The 19,903-nt window shown below is 42.1% G+C and overlaps 1 protein-coding gene across 2 annotated transcripts in view; it reads left to right on the top strand.

The window, feature by feature from the left end:
* The first annotated feature begins 750 nt into the window (after window positions 1-750).
* The window catches only part of GLIS3 (GLIS family zinc finger 3), a 448,343-nt gene continuing 429,190 nt past the window's right edge, over window positions 751-19,903 (top strand). Inside the window, exons 1-2 of one of the 2 annotated variants that reach the window (XM_012652892.1) lie at window positions 751-1,367; window positions 14,141-14,626. In XM_012652892.1, coding sequence (XP_012508346.1) covers window positions 14,239-14,626 — 388 coding nt within the window. In that variant the 5' untranslated portion in view covers window positions 751-1,367; window positions 14,141-14,238. Of the gene's footprint in view, window positions 1,368-1,691; window positions 2,409-14,140; window positions 14,627-19,903 lie in introns of those variants that run through there. The other variant, XM_012652893.1, reaches the window with a different exon arrangement.

The following is a 19,903-nucleotide window of genomic DNA, read 5'->3' as shown; positions in this document are numbered from 1 at the left end:
CTTGCGTATGTGGCAATACATATGGGGTGCCACAAAAGCAGGCTTTTGGGTGACAACCTTTTCAAGGCTCTTATCAAGCCAAACAGAAGGGCTGGAGGTCACGACTTAGGTGGGGAATGAGGCTGAGGATGCTGAATTCTTAAGGAGAAAGCACTATTCTATAGCTGCAATGTGTGCAGGGAATGTGCCTCTGTTCCCAGCAGCCTGTGCTCAGAATTTTTCACCCTTGCAACACTTCCATCACCTTTCTCTCTTCCCTGCCTATACTTTGAAAAGATGCCAAAGGCATCCTTTGTGCTTTATTTATAGTTTTGAAGTTGTCCTGCGCATCCAATCCCTAAAGAAACTCTTGCCATTTTTCACTTTTTGGTTTCTGCTCTCTGTTTTACTTCTGGGTCTTTTTTTCTCTTGTTCTTTATGATTTGACATCAAATCCTGTAGAAACACTGATATTTTTCTTTTTTAAAAAAAAAAGTCAGTTTAATAAATAAGGCCAGGAAGAAGGCGAAGTGTCTCTCAGCTGTAACCCCTGTTCTGGAGTTCCTCGACTCGCTGGCGCACGGGGAGTGCGCGAGTGAACGCGTCGAGAGGGAGACACAAGCTCGGCCTTCGAATTGGCCAGTCTGGTGACCAGCGAGCCCGCCCCCACTCCTCCCCCTCCCCCTTCGGCGCTCACACTCAGGAAGCAGCTGGCTACAGGCCGGCCCTCGCGGCCGCACACACATCCACACTCCTCGCCGGGCTGCCTCCCTCCCTCCCTCTTTCCCCTTCCCCTCTCCCTGCAGCCGCGTCCACACTGCGCCGCCCGGGCAGCCCAGAGCGCGGCGCGCACGGGCACCGGGTGCCGCCGACGCCGCCCCTCTCGGTACCCCCTGCAGGCCGTCCGCGCCGTCCAGGGTCCCACCGGCGCTCCCCCGACGGAACCCACCAGCAGCAGTTAGCCAGCATCCCGGGGCCGGCCCCCAGACGCATCCCCCGGCCCAAGACGAGGATGAGGACAGGCGAGGCACAAAGTCGCAGCTGAACTTTTTAAAAACATTATTTGCGTGTGTACGTGTGTAGCGGGGGAGAACGAGCTGATGCCTAGGGTCCGGCCACCCCCCTCCCGCCTCCTCCTCCCCCTGCCGCCGCTGCCCTCGCAGACGCGCGCGCACACACGGCACTTGGGCCGGGTTTCCGCGCTCCGTCCCCCGGCTTGGATGGGAGTTTTCGTTTCCGAAGGAGGCAGAGCCGGTGGCGCGCGCTGAAGGGCTGGAGCCCCAAGTTACTGCTCCTCGCGCAGGCTGGCCGCCTGCTGTCACTCGCGCAGGCTGGCCGGGGGAAGGGACCCGCACGCCCGGCTTTGTTGTGGAAATCCCAGTTACCTGGTAAGTGGATGCCATAGGAACTTCGCTCGCAAGCGAGAGACTGGGAGGACCCGAGCGCTCGGGAGTGTGGGGGGAGGTAAGGCTCGGAGACGCAAACTAGGGAGTAGAAATAGTTTTCCACGCTGAGCCGGTGGCGTTCGCGCGGGTTTAAGGATATGCGCACCCCCTCCCCCAGATCCATAGGTCATTTAGAGACCTGTGGTTTCGGAGGAAGATAGCAACACGCAATTAGGAACCAAGCTGCGCTCTTGTCAGTTGCCTAAGTGCGCAGGGTAGAAGACGGAAAGGAAATCAACAAGGTTTTAAAGTTCGGTTAATTGGGGAGAGTTTTTGTTTTTGTTTTTCCTTTTAAAGTACAGGGCCAGAGGGCTACACAATCAGGACAAGTTACAGTTCTCACGGGCACGCCACCCCCGTGTCCCCACTGAAGGGAAACTTCGGCCAAGTGGGAATTGATGGGGTGACGTGAGGTCTCCCGCGCACACATTGGGCTGTAGTCGCCTCTGCCAGTTCCACGTGTTTGTGGAGCTCCACGAAGGCTGTTTTCCTCGCTGGTGTCTCACCCAAGCCGGTGTGCCCACAGTTACGGGAGGTCATCGGGCTGAGGGTACCTCTACTCGTCTCGGTACGGCTCCAGCTCCCCGCAGCTGCCCGGTCTGTAACCGTAACCTCCCACGCCGCGAACGCGCAGACACAGTCAGACACGAGCCCTCCCCGCCGGGTTCGTCACCTTGCGTTTACATTTTATGGGGCCGGACAAAATGTCAGCACTGTTTGGAAAATGTCTCGGTCTGAGACTTTGTCCTGCGCAGGGCTCCAGTCCCTATAAATGACCCTGTGTGTATTCTGAAGTCGGCCGGGGCCGCTCTCTGGAAAGCGTGAGTGAGCTGCCGGCTCTCTCCTAGACACACACCTTGCCCCGAGCGACAGTTCCAAGTTACTCACTGGAGCTGACAAGTCACCTCGGGGACGAGGAAGTCACCCAAGTGTCTGGAAATCTTGGCCCTCGCTGATTTGTCATCCTATGGGTGATTCAATTAGGTACCTGGAGGGAGAAACTTTGGGGAAGAGTTTCTGGCTCCGCCGGTCGCGCCCTCCGACTTGTTCGGGGTGTTTGAGAGGCGAGAAGCGACAGGAGACCCGAGGTCAGGACTCGTTTGGGGGGGATCGGGGCCAGGGGGCGGCGGCGGTCTCCCGGGGGCGGCGGGCCGGGTCGGGGCTCCCGGCTCCAGCTGGGCCGGGCAGCGCGCGCGGGTCCCCGCCGCCCGGGCTTCCTCGCCGCGGCGCCCTTTCGGCCCTCGACTTACTCAGGACTGGGTTGCACAACAGGAAGCCGGCACCAGTTTGTTTTGTTTTGCTGCGTTTGCTCGCTGGCGGACAGGGCCGAGGGTTAGGGGCGGAGGCGGCGGGGGAGTGACGGGGTCGCAGCAGCTCGCTCCCCGCCGGGCGCTGTCGCCTCCGCCTCCGGACCCGCCCCTAGCTCCGCGCCGGGGAGCCCAGGGGCCCGGGCCTCCAACCCCAGGGGCCAAGCTAGTGGGGCAGGGAACCAGTAAGGGCTGCCCTCCTCCTGGCTGGTTCTTCGCGCCTCTCCCTAGCCTGGCGGGCCCGGTCACCTCTCCCGACCTCGCCAGCCCTGCTCCTCGCTGGAGAGCTCTCCGCCCCCCTGCTCTGTATGCCTCCCCATCCCCCAACCCCGCTAGGCTTCCCTGGCATCAGCTTGGCCCTCATCTCTGGAGCATCTAAACCCAGGGCAGGAGGAAGCAGAGTTACTGCCGGAATCTCAGGGAGCAGAGGCTGTAGGGACTGGACTCCTGCCATTGCGGCCCCTTTTACAGAGAGGAGGGCGCTTGCACCCTCTCCTTGAGCCGGCAGAGCCACCTTCTTCCAGGACAGCAGCGTCTCCCTGCTGTTGGGGCCCCTGGGGCCCTGGAGTTTGTGAGGAGAGGGAAGTTCTGCAGCTCCCCCCAGTGGACCAATTCCCTTTGGATTTATGGGACCGGGAATCTCAAGTATAGACTGTTACAGCTAGAGGGGACCTTGGCGATCACCTACTGATGAGGAAACCGAGCCTCAGAGACTTTAGGGGTTTTGCCCACGGTCTCACAGCCAGTTGTTTAAGGCCCAGGACGAACATTTAAAATTCCCAGTTCCCAGTTCAGACAGAATTTCTTGGCCCGAAGGGCCAAGAACTCAAGAGAAATGCATTCTCATTCTGTCCCTTCTGAAAGCTTTGATGAGTCATGATTTCTGCCTTGGGAGTTAGCCAGATGTCTGTTTCCCCCTCTGTCTTGTTCCTCACCAGACCTTCTTTTTTAGACTAAACTGGGGGACTGTTTTTTTTTTTTTTCTTACAAAATTGATTTGTGTTGGTTTAAATCTTCATATTTCTTCTCTCTTCTCCAAGTTAATTCCATTGGTGCTGTGTGGAGCAGGTGCAACCTGCAAAAGTTTGCACAAAAAGGATCTGCCATAATGAAGGTTGTTCTGGGAAGGTTTGGAGTGATTATTTTCTGCAACCGAGAGCAAGCTGAAGTTTAAGGACCATCATTAAACTTACTACAGTTTTCATATATTTTCACCAATTGTCCGTGCAGCCAGACTATCTTTCACACTATTTTTGAAAGGAAGGGTGGGGCACATATCTTTCCCAGTTATTTTCAAAAACACCTTTCCTTATTGGTAGTTGGTTAACTCCTTTCCTTTCTTGCCCAGTAATCCTTGAGTATGAGTAGTTAACTGCTGCTGTAACTTCCCCTCTCCTTGTTTCACCTTAGGCCAATTTGGGGAGAGCATCTTTTCTCTGATCTCCATATTACACCCAAGTTCCTTAATAGTAGTCAGGCTATCAGAGACCTGTGATCATTATTTCAAATAGCAAAAGGCAACTTTTTTGGAGGGGGAGGACTCCAGGATCCACCAGGTGGGTGAAATTCCCACTGGGCCAGAATAGGGTGGGGGAGGTTAAATAATATCAAATTAATGTTTTGTATTGGCTCTGCCTTGATTTACATAGCAGAAAGTGGTCCCTCCATGGTTTCAGAAGAGAGCTCAGTGTTTTCAGTCTTTTTTTCTTCGAGTGTTCTTTCCAGCTGGTAAATTAAGCCTGAGGATGTTCATTCTTTCCCCTGGTGTCCCTCTCATGTTGTAGTTATTGATCTTTGGAGCTGGAATGTTAACTTGCATTTCTTCCAGATTATAGGAGTACTTCTTGAAGGAGATAATTCAGAAAGTGGCATCCCATGCACATTCTCATCTCCAGAGAATTAATTTCTTGTGTTTCTGTAATTATTTTCTATAGAGGCTATTATATTGTACAGAAGGTGGAAATACAGAACTTAACTCTTTTAACTTTTCCCTAAGTTGGATGGGTTCGTAGACTCAATCTATGAGACTGGGGAGAAAAAGGCACATAGGAAATCTGTGCAATAAAAATATGTTGCCATTCTTATTAAAGGAAAATGAGACAGAACAAAACTTTTAAAATGACATTAACACATAGTTTGATCAAAAGATGCCCAAGTTCCAAATTTTCCTAGTTTCCCACTTACTTTAGGCAGAGTTGACACAAGAACACGATTTTTTTTTTATTGAGATGAAATAAAATATCCTTACAGAAAAGCACGTCTATCTTAAGCTTGATGAATTTTCACAAACTGAACACACCTGCATAACTAGCATCCAGATCAGGAAACAGAACATTACCAACACACCAGAAATATCCTTCATACTCTATTCCAATTACCACCTTCACCTAAGGTGACCGCTGCCCTGACTTCTAACAGATATATTAGTTTTTCCTGTTTTAAAAATATCTTATGTAAATGGAATAATTCAATATGCACTCTTGGGTCTGTCTGGCTTCTTTCGCTCTACACAACACACTTTTAGTAGGTCAAATAATTTGGACTCCCCTTTAAAGATGATGGAAACAGTTTGGCTTGCAGAAATGACTTGGTGAGGCATTACTTAATATGATAGAATTAAGGAAAAACACTAACAAAACATAAAGCTGTATTTATATTCGAATGACAGTCTGGTTGGGGAGACCAAACAGACACAAGTGAAACGTCTCGTGTGACATCAGTGGAGGTAGAGCAGGAGTGTGGTGCGGAGCTTCTTCCACTGTGACAACCCAGAATGTATTTCACAGCCCCTTTGTGAGGGCCAACAACCCTTACAGTGGGAAAAGACGTGCCTGGTCTCAGTACTGGAGCAACTCTATTGGTTTTGCAGCTTTTAGCCAGGATTTTCATTGTTCACCAGTATGCCAAGTTAAAGACAAGAATAACATGCCTGCCCAGAAGAGTGGAATACAATTTCTGTGCTACTTTTTCCTAGTAGAGAAAGGAATAGACTAGGAAACAATGCAGCTGTAATTAAGTTGCATAAGCCACAGAACATGGGATTCATGATTATATGTTCGTACCTCACTTTTGTATTTATTCAGGCAATAAATGATAAATGTGAGTTATAATTATATATTTCACTTATACCATATTTTTCAGTATAAATGATCAGTATGGTATAAGTAATATAAATACTAATAAATATATGTGAATATATAAGTAGTATAAAAATATATCTGTATGATAAATATAGTGTGAAAAATATAAACATGTAGTTATAGTATAAAATAATCTATGTACATGTAAGGGCTAGGGAAAGTTCAAAGATAAATTAGACATAACCCCAAAACTTATGAAATTAGAATTTAGACAGGGAGATGAAACAGGCAAATAAGTATAATACATTGTAGAAAGTTTTGAATGTTAACAGAGAGGTGTGTAATGTAAAATATTTAACAAGTATTGGGTCCCTTTATGTACTGAGCAGCATGCTAAGCAGGCAACACGCATTTTCTCATTTACTATTCTGTGATATTATGAACTGCACAATAGCGTAATTATCCCCATTTTACAGATCAGAGATGTGGAGACTAAGAAATGAAGGAGGGCCTAATGTGAGTATTTGGGGTGGGCCCGGAGGATAAACAGGGTCTGAATTTGGGGAGAAAGAGGACAAAAGAAGGGAGGAGGGAAACGACCATCAAGGTAGAATCCAAGGCAATGTCTAGAATGAATAGGATCCAATCATGTTGTTCCACTTTGGGAACAAAATCAGGGTTTTGTCTGTAAAACTTGAATCATGAAAGCTCTAAGTAGCTAAGGACAGACTTGAGACAAAAAGAACTGGTGGGGGCTCCTTGTCCGACGTGATCTCTTCAAGGCCAAGAACATGAACGACTGTACATTCCTTCAGATGCAGTCAGCCTTGCTGAACTGCAGTTGGGCAGAAAGGGTCACAGTGCAAGGTCAAACCCTGTCCTAGGCTCCTTGGTAAAGAGATCAGACTTTCTGTATACCAGTTATTTCTGAAGTTGTGAGCCAGATCTATGAAGTTTCGTTTCTAGACCTGCTGAATACTTTACACAGAAATCAACTAGATGCCAGGGCTAGGTATGAATTCTTGTTATTCTTGTGTGTGAAGAAATGGATTAATGTTTTCCCAACCTTTTCAGCATGACCAATAGATTCCACTTCTGTCTGTAACTTGGCTGAGTCATTCATGGGGGTTTAAAAAAATTTCTTTAATAAATATGTTGTCATGTTGGTTAAGGGCCTAGTCATTGTTGTGGACATTCATACTTCTGTAGTGATGTCAGTGAACATAATTTAACTTGTATAAAACTTCTGTCTACTAACAGCCAAAAATAGTTACATTGGTCACTTTGAAGCAATAACTACATTGAAGGAAAAAATCACTCAGTTACATGTGTGATCGGTACACATTAATATCCCTGAATATTTGGTTTAAGGAGTGGTAAATTTTGTTTCTAGAATCTTGCATAGGTACATGTTTATTACCTTTTTAAAAGGATTGTGATTTTTAGCCTTGCAAACAGCTGTTCACGTGGACTGAGTTGTTAGTTACACAGACTAAGTGACAAAGAATGCTCTTTTCATTGGCTGTGTTTTACTACCTATGTACCTCCTTGTGTAAGGATTTTTCTTTTTTTAAGAAAAATCTCCAGCCAGTTATTTTGCTTTTATATTTCTGAAGAAGAAGCCTTTGTGTATCAAACCATAGCCATGTGGTGTTCACTCTTTGCAATTCAGGTAATTAATTCAGCAGTGACATCATTGGGAATGTGCTCATTTTTCCATTTCAAATTCCTTTTCTTAGGATCTGATGGTTAACTCATATTAAGAACACATTTTGAAAGACTCGGTTCTCACAGACATTATGTGTTAATTTAAACTTTTCTTTCTTTAGCAGTGTAAGAATAGGGATTTTATTCCAGGGAAGGTTGTCTACCCTCTGCAACAAGAAAGATCTAAAATTATCAGTCATTTTGATCCTGATTCTGTTAGTTGGTTGATCACTTGTTCCTTATTGAACACAATTGATCAATTGATATTTACTGAGTAAAAGGCACAATGAAAGATAGCAGTGGTAGTAATGTGGCTTTGTATAATTTAATCTTTATTTTTTTATAAAGCCAAAAATGTTGAACTTCTAGATCTTTTCCATTCTTCATTCCAGCTATATTTTGGTATTTATTTTACTTTGACTATTTAACTCTGTCTTTACCTGCGGCTGTTCTTTGTAAGTACTTGGGTAGGCATATAGTCCAAATGCTTTTGTAACAGTGGCTTTTATGCTATTTTGATTGTGACTCACCCTAAAATATATTTTATATCTTATGCAGAAGACATATATGCATGTGAATATGCAGATATATAACCCACAAATAAACTGAAATAAAACAGATACCAGACCATTAATCCATTTGATGAACTGATAGCTTCTATTTTATTCTAGTAGTTCTATTTCATTAAAAAATGCTCTCTGTATTGAATGATTGATTTCATAAAACACCAGTGAATTGCATCCTACTTTGAAAAACACTGCTTTGGAAAGAGTACTTCATTAAACATAGATCTAGGAACTTACAGCATATTCATAACCTAGACTGGGCCAATGCATGGATCAAAGCATGGTGCTTTCTGAACTTACTCGTGTTTGTCTTAAAAATCTTTTTGGTTCCAAGTGCATTCTGATTTTGTATGATTTCTTATAGCTGACCAAGGAAATCCCTAATTATCTTCCTTTCCCTTGCCGTTTTTGGTAGGACCACAGTTCTCTAGACCTTTCTGTACTCATTGATGAGTTAATGACTGATGCAAAGTAAGTGAAACACTCTAAGTATTACTACTAGAAGTAGTGACATTTAGTAAACTGGAGGATATGAGAGTTGTATAGATGCACTGAAGTGTGGAAAGTGGATTCTGAGAGAGGTTGTTGAACTTTTAATATGGCCCTCCAGCAGCGTTTTCCTGAAGGTTCTGAATTTCCTCCAGCAATCTGTAGTGACTGTCATTGTGTGGCAGGTTCTCATCACTGCTTCTGATTTTTCAGGTAAGATTGACTGACTAGGAATAAATTCCTGAATTGGACTTGGTCATTCCTTTTTTCCCACTCTCTTCCTTTCCCATTTCCCTTCCTCTTTCTTTCCTCTGTGTCCTGTGTTTACTACCTATATTTTGAGTATCATAGCCATTAATTTAAATTTACAATGACACTGCCAGTTGTTTCACTCCATTAACTTAGGAAAGATTATTTTTATTTTTGAGAAAATTTTATAAAGTAAAAGCTTAAACGTATATCTAATTAGATAGCTAAGGGTTGGAATCCACAGAAAAAACAAAGTCAGTGTTTCTATTAAATAGGATCCATAATGTTCATTATATTATCATTATTATGAACAGGGTCTCTCTCTGTTGCCTGGGCTAGAGTGCAGTGGCATTATCATAGCTCACTGCAGCCTTGAATTCTTGGGCTCAAGCAATCCTCCTGCCTCAGCCTCCCGAGTAGCAGGAACTATAGGTGCATGACACCATGCCCAGCTAATTTTTTAAAAAAAATTTTTATAGAGATGGGGTCTTGCTATTGCCCAGGCCAGTCTCGATCTCTTGGCCTCAAGTGATCCTCCCACCTCGGCCTCCCAAAGTGCTAGGAATACAGGCTTGAGCCACTGTGCCCAGCCACATTAGGTTATCTTTTCTGACTGCTCTTTGAAAGAATGCTCTTGAATCTCTGGAGGGAACACATATTTGTCTTCATATTTTTAATTGGTATAACTCAGAATGAAACCTCTTTGATTTCATCTTAATGGTGATTATATTGCTTAAGTAACATCTATACAGCTCAGTGTTCAGAACAAATATGTTAATACTCTTAGAATTGCCAACATTAGACCTTGGGAGTACCCAAGTGAATAGGTCTATACATACTAGTTAGGTGTAACCTCCCTAAGATTTTACTACACATCTCGTTAATGAGGAATTATCTTAGCTCTGTTTCTGTGTAACTTCTATTGTAAATTCTTTGAATTTGCCAGTGTCACTGAATAAAGTTATGGAACCACAGAAATGATCAACTATTCCTTGTTGTGAGCTACTGTAGCATAATATAGTACCCTCCAGTTTCAATTTAGAGAAATAATATTGTACACATCCAATACGTTTCCTCTATAATATCCTCCAGCCTCACAGGCACATGTTTGCACTTTCCTCATGTTAAAATTGCAGACAAGAATAATTTTGATTTATTGGTGACATCTAATATAGCTGTGTTTATATTGTTGCCAATAAAATGACTTACATGATTGGTTTTTGTTTATACAATCTTTTCTGAGGAGTCAGTCACCTGTGTTAGGACAAGGTACATTCTGCTTATTAAAATGAACTCCTGGGATCTAAGAACATTCAGCTCTATCTGTCCTTGATTGAATTGCAAAATGTGCTTCACACTGCAACCGTGCATGAGAATAACTTATATTATCTATCAATAGGCTTTTCATTTCTATATTCTTCTGGCTACAAAAGCTGTAACAAGAGAAGCCCATGGGAATAACATGGGCCTATTAAGGATCAAGGCCGCGGTGTTGAAAAGGCAGTGTTAATGAAATTATACAATCATGAACCTAAAGGGAAAAAATAAAAAAAATCAATAAAAACTCCACTTTAGATGACTTAGACATATATATATGCAGCAGACTCAGGAGCAGTTTGTTTGCTCACCGTATTTTGTGCCTCATTATCAGGTTTTCTATGCAGGGTAAGAAATGCTTGTGGCATAAGAAATGGAAAATGTAACAAAGGCTAAATGCAGCCTAAGGAAATGAAATGATGTATGAAAATTAATAATTAACTGGCTCATCAGATGAATTATGACTCTAGATGAGTCTATTAATGATATTTACTAAGAAAGGGCCTTTGGCTGTAAATAGGCATTTTGGAAGTCGTGTTTTTGAAATTTTCTTGAATGGATGAGTTAACATTCCTTTTTGTTTGTTTAATTTTTTAATCCATGAGGAACAGTGGCTGGAGCCTCAGGTAGAAGGTAGAGTCATGATTTGATATTTTGATTAAAGTCATGCTTTTCCAGAAAACTAGTGGAATTATTAAATGGTTTTGTGCCTTAGTTTCCTTAGGGCTTAAGTAATTTCCTCTCTGACCTGATTTACAGGAGTGTATTTTAAGAGTTCGAAAGTGGTCAAAAGGAAAGATTTATTAACTCTCGTGTTGACTCATATTAGCAGAACGAACATTTCCATTGTGTGAACTAACAGAGCATTAAAAATGTAAATATGTTAATACGTCAGATCCAAAATATCCTAAATTTATACTCCCAGAGTCTCTTCATTTTTCTTTTTCTTTTTTCTTTTGTTGGTGATGATGGTGGTACCCTGGGGTAGAGTAGTTGGATAGAGGATAGAGGAGAAAATGCTGGAGAATTTGATCAAGTTTTTAAATAGAAAGATGCCCTTCCAATGGAATCCCACCACTTAGGTTGCCGATACTGATTAGTTGAGATTTTGCTTTTTTGGCAAAGTGTAATTTCAATCCTAAAATTCGTTCTTCATGGTTAGTGTTGCCTATCAGCATGTTGCTGGTGGGAGAACCTTTCTACCAGCTCTTGTTTTGATGGAGTTGGCAGAGGTTGCTATTATTTTTGCTTCCTCATCTACCCAGTCCTCCTAGATTTCAGTGCCATAGGTATAAAATCTACATATTTATTCTTGGTAATAGTAAGTGGGTATTTTTGATAATCTTCCTTATCTTAATTGGAATAACAGAATTTCAAGAGACTACAGTGAATATATCCAACCTCCTTAACCTTTTATGAATGAAAAACAGTTAAGTCCAGAGAAGTTGTAAATGATTTGCCAGAAGCAGAACTCAGGTATCTTGATTTTTTGAGTGCTCTTTTCCCTGACTTTATGAAGATGTGTCTTTCTTAAAAGTTAGCAGTTTATCCCTTTTTGTTACCATGCAGACTTAGAATTATACCTTAATCATATGGCCTACTTAAAAAGTATGCAAAAATATTATAATATAGAATATTTTGCCAATTTATAATAGACAAAATTGATTTTTACATTCTGGTGTCTAATGCTTGAAAAATCTGTTGGCATAATTAATGTGAAACTGGAATATTAGGCATATTTTCATGTAGTTTCTTTTATTTTTGTCTTGAGGCTGGTTTTGCTCGGCTCACATGCCATTGGCCTCTTGGTTTTTCTTTATGGTATTAATCACTTTAATTTCTGACTGCTGATTTTTTAGCAATAAAATTTAACTACATTTTGTTGTTGTTTTTACTTTCAACCTAAAACTATTTAAAACAGGAGTGTAGTTTATAAAAAATAAAAATAAAATAAATATTCAAGCCAAGCAGGTGTGAGTGCTTGATACTTAATTAAGTTCTCAGTGCTTTAATTATTTTTCCTTCTTGAAGACTCACCTTCTTAATGATTGAGCCTAATGCTAAGTACCTCCTTACGTGTTTTTATCCAGATTTTTGATGAGAATTCCTGCTTGTATATGATCTTACTGCCAAAAATGACTCCCTTATTTTTAAAAACCTGGAAATGGGCACAGTCTGCAAATCTTCAGACACTTGTCACTTGGACCATGGTCTTAGTGACTCATATTTCCAGTCATGTTGAACAATTCTTCATTTTCAAAAAATTGCCAATATGACATATTTCTTTTGCCTTTTTTTTTGGTTGCTTCTGAATAAGTGCTTTCTTTTCTAGGGTTCAGAGCGCTCAGAAAACACTATTTTATCAATGAGTGGAGGATAGATGGCCAGTTTTATCTGGCAAAGCACAGAGACATTAAATGACTCTTGCTCACAATCAACCAATGAATGAATCAGCAGACTGGCTGGTAACAGACTTGAGTTCTCCTACATGGACACAACATAAAAGACACTGGCATTTTTCCAGTGGAAAAAATTTTTTACAGCCACTCCTATTTCAGGGACTATTTATTATTGTTCCATAAACAAACTTAAATGATGCAGGTTTGGGTAATCTGGACTTATTTGTCCATTCATGGTGATTATAGTAGAGGGGAGGGGTGGAGTGAGACCTGAGCTAGAGGAATACGGCTAAGAATTAAGTATTTTTGATGTTTTGAAATAAAAGAGAAAAAGAAACTCATCACAAAATGTTCTATGTCCTTGATATTCTTTTTTTGATGATTTATGGAGTCTTTTTTTTGGGGAGTTGAGTTGAAATATTCGTCCAAGATTTTGTGTGGATCATACAAAAAAAGTAGGAATCATCCAATTGAAGCTATCTGGTTCCTACCGCTTTGTTCTCAGTCTCTATTTTATGTGTTTATTCAGCTTTGGCTTCTTTTTATGACTATCATGTCTATATAAAAGATAAGATTGTGACCGTGTCTATCATACATTTGAAGTAGTAGCACTACCATGGCACTGAGCCACCTTATTGCATACATTTCGGGGAGTTATTGGTCAAGGAAGGGAAGGGCCTTCCTTAGTGATTTAGAACCGTGGATACTGACTTCATCACATGTGGGGGGATGGGGATGTCCTGCGGTTGCATCAGTACTTCTCCTGGTTCTCTCTCTGCTTCCTTAATGGTAGGAAGCTTTGTGGGACTGTGGCTGATTTACTACTGTATGTCATGTATGGTGAACATACTGAACAGCTCACTTTTGGAAGGGCTTTTCTTTTTTTTATGCTTTCCATAAGGAGTTTTGCACAGCTTTTCCCTTTTCTAGGGTCTTAATGGAAGGTTACAGTACTGTGGTGTTGATTCTACTTCTATCCCTGTAACTCAGGATCAATATCCAAGACTCTAACGCTGCTGTGACTATTTGTCTATATGGATGTGTGAAATCTTTATGATATTCCCAGGCTTAGATTTTTATCTTTTGTAAATCTAAGGGCTGTGAAAAGGTAGCTCTTAGAGTGAAATGGAGATGGCCTGATGTCGCCATCAGTCTCATTTAGAGGCCATGTCTGCTTTGTGTTCGTTTACCGGAAACTTCGAAGCCTTGGTCTGAGCTCATGAAGGTGGTGCTTTGTGTTTCCCAAGACCCACTGTAGCAAAAGTGAACTAGTATGGACAGATCATCGAGGGAGCAAAATAAGTTTCATTTTGCAAGCTGGCACCAGTAGATTGGTTGTAGTTGCCAAGAGCAGTGTATTGAGAAGGGCTCAGTGGCTGACAAAACAATGCAGTGATCCATAATCCAAGTCTCCCATCAGTGCAGAAGGGGAGAGTGCTTGCCAAAGAGCCATGTATTTCATGACCCTGTTCTACATAAAAGACCATTTTGCTAAGAGTACTTCTTTTCTTCCTGATATGAATGCTATACACAGTTGAAAACTCACTGTATCTTATTTTCTCTTTTACTTTTAAAAATGCCTGCATTTATTTTTTTAAACAGGCTTATAACCCACACCATGGATAACTTATTGGACTTTGCCTGAAAGGAGTCATTAGTGCCATTGGATATTTGACCATCCTGGCCACAGGTTTTTCAGAATGAATGGAAGGTCATGCAGCATGAGTCTCCACCGGACACTGGGAACCCCACAGGGGCTTGGGATGATCAGTGGCCAACACATTCCTCCCATCCGAGCGCACTCGGGGACTCCTGGCCCCTCGCCCTGTGGTGGCACACCAAGCCCCGCTATTGGAAGCCTTGCTAACAACCTCCATCTCAAGATGCCCTGTGGAGGAGGGATGGCTCCTCAGAACAACATGGCTGAGAGCCCCATCCATCTGCCCGCCTTGAGCCCCAGGAAACAAGTGCTCACCAATGGGAAGCCGCGATTCCAGGTTACCCAGGCTGGAGGCATGTCAGGGTCACACACTTTAAAGCCAAAGCAGCAGGAGTTTGGAAGCTCTTTTCCTCCTAATCCTGGGAAAGGTAGGATTGTCTTTCTGGGATCTTTTAAAAATGGAAACTCTTTTTTTTTCTTCCCCTAGTGCCTTCTCTGCCAGCAAACCCTATGAAAAAAATACATTATTCAACATCAGGGTCAAAGTTGATGGTGTCACAATGACATATAGCTTGCTTGGTAAGGGGGTGGTCGTGTATGCACATGCATGTGCAAGCGCGCATGCATGTGTGTGTGCGTGTGGGCAAGGGGGCCTCCAGTGATAAATGCTGGGTAGGAGCATGTGACACCTCATGGGACTGTGAAACGGTGGAAGACAGACAGAAACATCAGAAATAAGGAGGTAGGATGGGTGGTGGAGGCTTGGGTAAGAGCTAGTTTAGCAAGATCCTGCCCTCTGGGTACATGTAGCTGTGCCCTGGCTCCTGAGGGCTGAATTCTCCAGGCCGTGGACAGAGGAGTGACCGGAACTGTCCTATCCTAGTGCCAGAAGTGCTAGAAGGAAGGTGGTGTTTGGAAGGAAAAGGATAAAAACAGGAGAAATTTTAATAACCAATAACATGAGGAATCAGTACATATAAATGATAACAAATTATTTTAAGAGCTAAGCCTATAATTTTTATAACACAGCTAGTAACAAGAGAAAAGCTAAAAGAGAATAATAAAAAGGTATACTTTGTGCTTGTGGAGAACTAGAAGATCTAGTTACTCTGAAGTGTAGAGAGAATGTGCTTTTAATTCAATAGTGTTTGAATTACCATATATTTTATATTAAAGAATAATTGTTGGTGAATAGCAAATTATTTGAATGACACACTCTTTAGAAGCTGATGTTGACTTAATGAGGTTATGTCATAGATGATATGTGTATTTAGGCTAAAAAGAGAAAGAGCAGGTATCCCATGTAAAATACAGCTTTGCTGTGTAAAATAGCACAATTATATATTCCTTAAGGTATTAGTCTTAAATGTTTATATTAAAAGCGCTTGCACCACCAAATAGAATTACTAGCAGCCTTCAGAAGAGCCACTCACCCAGTTAATTAGGGTGAATAATGATTTATATCAGGCAAGGAGCCAAAAACTTGTTTGTCTTGGTGTCTGTGTATTTCAGTGTATGGAGAAGGTATAAATGGGCAGGTGGAAAAAAAAACAAACAAACAAAACCAAAACCAACAACACTAAGCATCCACATAGTGTATTTACTTATTTATTTTCTTCTTTTTGTTTAAATTTATTTATTTATGGTCTAGATTTGGTTTTGAGTTATTTTATTTCTTAGAGGTACTGATATTTAGTATAGGTATAGGAAAAAGTTTCCCTGGGGGATACATCCCAAATAGGTTTCTCGTTGTCAGGTTGCTGTATCCATGGCATGGCAAGCTGAGCTCTTTCGTGTCCAGCTCAGGTGTTTGGATTTTCAGGGGCTGAGGCCCAGTGAAATCTTTCAGCTCATGCTTGACTAATGAACTGTAGCTTGCTTCTATACGTACTTATGTTTGCAATCCTGACTGACAGTAATCATGGTGATAATATTAATAACTTGCCTTTATTATAGCATAACTCACCGTGCGTCAGGCACCATGTTAAGTGCTTTTCTATACATAGTCTCAGTTATTCCTCACAGCAGCCCTGAGTTGTGTGCTGTGGTTGATTTGACTGATCAGGGAGCTAAGGTCTAGAAGGAATAAGTAACTTCAAGGTCATTGGCCAGTAAGGAGTTTGGGAATATCACTTTGATGGTGACCAGAAGTGGCTATAATAATAATCATATTTCTAAAAAGCTTCAGGTACTTAAGGGATAGTGAATTCTCAGGGAAAATACACCTTGAAATGCATGCACAAAATAGTGCTGCTGCCTGATTCTCCTCTCTGTGGCTCTTTGGCTCCTCTCCCAGCTTCCTGGCCTACAGTGCCTGTCCTGGATCTACATGGTTGGATCGTGCATGGGCGTGGGTAAGGGGATGAGGATGGCTGTATTATTATCACTCCTGGCCTTGCATCTTAGATACCACTCATAGTCTGGATGGTACCAGAAGTGGCCGAATGTGTCCCTTTCAGATCTTGGTTGACATTTCCTAAACTAAGCCAATAACTGGTTGAGGATGGTGATCTGGGACTGTTTGAACTTTGATCGTTTACTCAAGAAATAATTATTGAGCATATATTATGGTGAGCCACTGTTCTGGAGATACAGTAGCCAATGAAACATAGTCCCTGCCCTCAAGGAGTTGGAGAATTCAGACAAATAAGTGGGCAGTTAAAATAAAACAGAGTAAGGGCTCTGATGGGGATACACTTGGAGTAATACGGCAACATTTGAGAGGGGTTCCTGGATAGGTGGATAGGTGGATCTGGGAGGAGAGTAGGCTATCTAGGCAGACACCTGAAAGGATGAGGAGCTAGCCTTGCAATCATGCAATGCATGTGTCCTGTGTGTGCACATGTGCACATGTGCACAAGGAGGGGGCTGTCTGGAACTTGTTCTGGGTAGGGAGAAAAGCACACTCAAATCCTGGAGGGGTGAGATCATGGTGCATTTCAGGGACTTCCACCTGGTTCCGTATGGATGGGGGCTGTGGAGACTGTGCTGAGAGATGAAGCTGGAGAGGAACCAGTGGGGGCCAGGTGAAGGGTCCTGAATGACATGCCAAGGAGTTTGGATCTATCTGTCTTGAGGACACTGGTGGAACATGTGACTCTGGGTGTAGTAGTTGGGGTTCTCCACAGAAACAGGAGAGTATCCTACAGCTAATAGGATGTATATGTATATGCATGTGTATATTTATGTATATAAAGAGATTTATTATAAGGAATTGGCTCATGGGATAATGGAGGCTGGCAAGTCCTAAGATCTGCAGGATGAACCGGCAGGCTGGAGCCCCAGGAGAGCTGATGGTCTAGTTCCAGTCTGAGTCTGAAGGCCTGAGAACGAGGAGAGCCTCTAACATAGTCTCCGTCCAACAGCTCTGTCCAAGGCAGGCTTGACACCCAGGAAGAGCTGATGTTTCAGTTTGGGTAGAAAGGCAAGAAAAAAGCTGATGTCCCAGTTCAAAGGCAATCAGTCAAGAAAGAATTCTCCCTTACTGGGGGAAGGGTCAACCTTGTTCTATTCAGGCTTCAACTGATTGGATAAGGACCACCTGCATTAGGGAGGGCAATATGCTCTATTCAGTGCGCTGACTAAATGTTAATCTCATCCCCAAACAATCAGAATAATGTTTGCCCTAATATTTGGGCAGCCTGTAGCCCAGTCAAGTTGGCACATAAATTTTAACCATCACGGTGGATTACCATTGTGTTGGGGCAAGGTGCAGTTTAGATGGTGGCTAAAAAAAATGCATTTTATAAGCCTTGAGAGTGATTATACCAACCCTTGGGGATGCAGTGGAGCTGTGTACAGAGATATAAGTTACCTAAGGATTGTATGCAGATAAGCATCTGACGTGAAGACTGGAGAATCTCCAGTGGAAGCCTCATGAGAAGCATACATTTGATAGTAATGTTTATGTTACTTAAAGGTTGAGTTCCCCACAATTGGAAACTCAAGTAATAGTGGCTTTAGCATCATAGGGTGTGGTTCCCACACAGTGCACCAAGGTCACTGCGGTGCCACAGTATACTTGGGGGTCACATGATATTTTAAATTTTGAAGGAAACATGGGGATATGTGACATCCTGACACCAGGACTACTACTAGCTTGAGAAGGTTGACAGTTTTAACAATAAGTTGCGCTATGTTCCCTTTGGTGATGTCCTATCTTTGTGAAGCTCCATTTCCATAGTTGTGAGTAAAAAAAGCAAGTACTTTGTACACCTGTGTTCATGGCAGCATTATTCACACTAGCCAAAGAGTGGAAGCAACCCACGTGTCCACTGATGGAAGAGTGGATAAACGAAGTGTGGTCTATCCATACAATGGACTGTCATTCAGTCTTAAAAAGAAAGAAAATTCTGACACATGCTGCAACATGAATGAACCTTTAGGAAATTATGTTAAATGAAATGCGCCAGTCAAAAGAGGACAAATATTGTATAATTCCTCTCATATGAAGTTCCTGAAATAATCAAGTTGATAGAGACAGAAAGAATGGTGGTTGCTGGAGGTTGAGGGAAGGGAGAACGGAGAGTTGGTGTTTGGTGAATGCAGTTTCATTTGGTGAAGATGAAAAAGTTCTGGAGATGAGTAATGGTGATGGCTGCACGACGATGAGAATGTACTTAATGCCCTGAACTGTACACTTACCAGTGGTTTAGGACAATCAATTTTATGTTATGTATATTTTACCACAATTTTAAAAAAGTAAGTAGTAAGTGAAAATCAATGTGGAACAGGTAGTGGTATCTAATCTTTTTCCAAAGTTTGAGAAGCAGTGAAGTGAAAAATTGCAACACATATCCCAGTAGTAATTGTGATTATTTAGGAACAAAATAAAAATGCTCTTTTTCTTTTAATTTGTGTGTATTATTTTTTCAGACAGCTAATAAGTTATTAGTACATCAGTGTTACTAAGTTTTTGACACCTAACTACTTAATAAATGCAACTGCTAGTTGTTTCTTTTCACCTGTGGGGCACTGTGAAAAAAATTACTGAGACACTAAACATGCTATGAATTGAGAACATGTGGGAACTCTGTCATAGAAGTTTATTTTTCTCACACCGAGAAAGCTGGACTAGGTGATTGCTGCTGAGGGTTGGCAGCTCGGCTCCCACAGGTCCAAGATCATGGGCTTTCCTACTAAGTCTTTTCCTCTTGGTTGCACAATGGCTGCCTTACTCCAGCACCAGCTATCAAGTCTGTCTTCTAAGAAGAGTGCAGGGGGAAGGAAGAAGGACAAAAAGGGCAACTCTTACCAGATCTGTCCCTCAGCTTTCCCAGACACCCCATGCAGCTATTCCCACTTAAATTAACCAATTCTTACATAACTACTTCTTAAATACAATTCATTCTTTGATCCTGAATTTATCTTTTTTAAAAAAGTTTGATCTTGCCTTAAATTATTTTGTATTATGTTCTATTATACTATGTTGTATTTTACTTTTTTAGCATTTTGCGTGCTATTTCTCTTTCAAGTAAGTTGAGCCACTTGAAAGTAAATTGCAGACATTGTGACCTTTTACCCCCAATTCAAAGGAAGTCTCTTTTATGCTATCACCAAAATATACTAAGCATAACCAAGGAATTTAACTTTTGATATAACAGTACTATTTATATATGGTTATATCTTAAAATATAACCATATATAACCATACTCAAATTAATTTTATATTATCATTTTATATTTTGATATACTTGTATTATTTA

Source organism: Propithecus coquereli, unplaced genomic scaffold, assembly GCF_000956105.1.
Source record: "Propithecus coquereli isolate 6110/MARCELLA unplaced genomic scaffold, Pcoq_1.0 Scaffold403, whole genome shotgun sequence".
In the NCBI taxonomy this organism is placed as follows: domain Eukaryota; kingdom Metazoa; phylum Chordata; class Mammalia; order Primates; family Indriidae; genus Propithecus; species Propithecus coquereli.
This window is presented reverse-complemented; position numbering and strand designations above follow the sequence as displayed.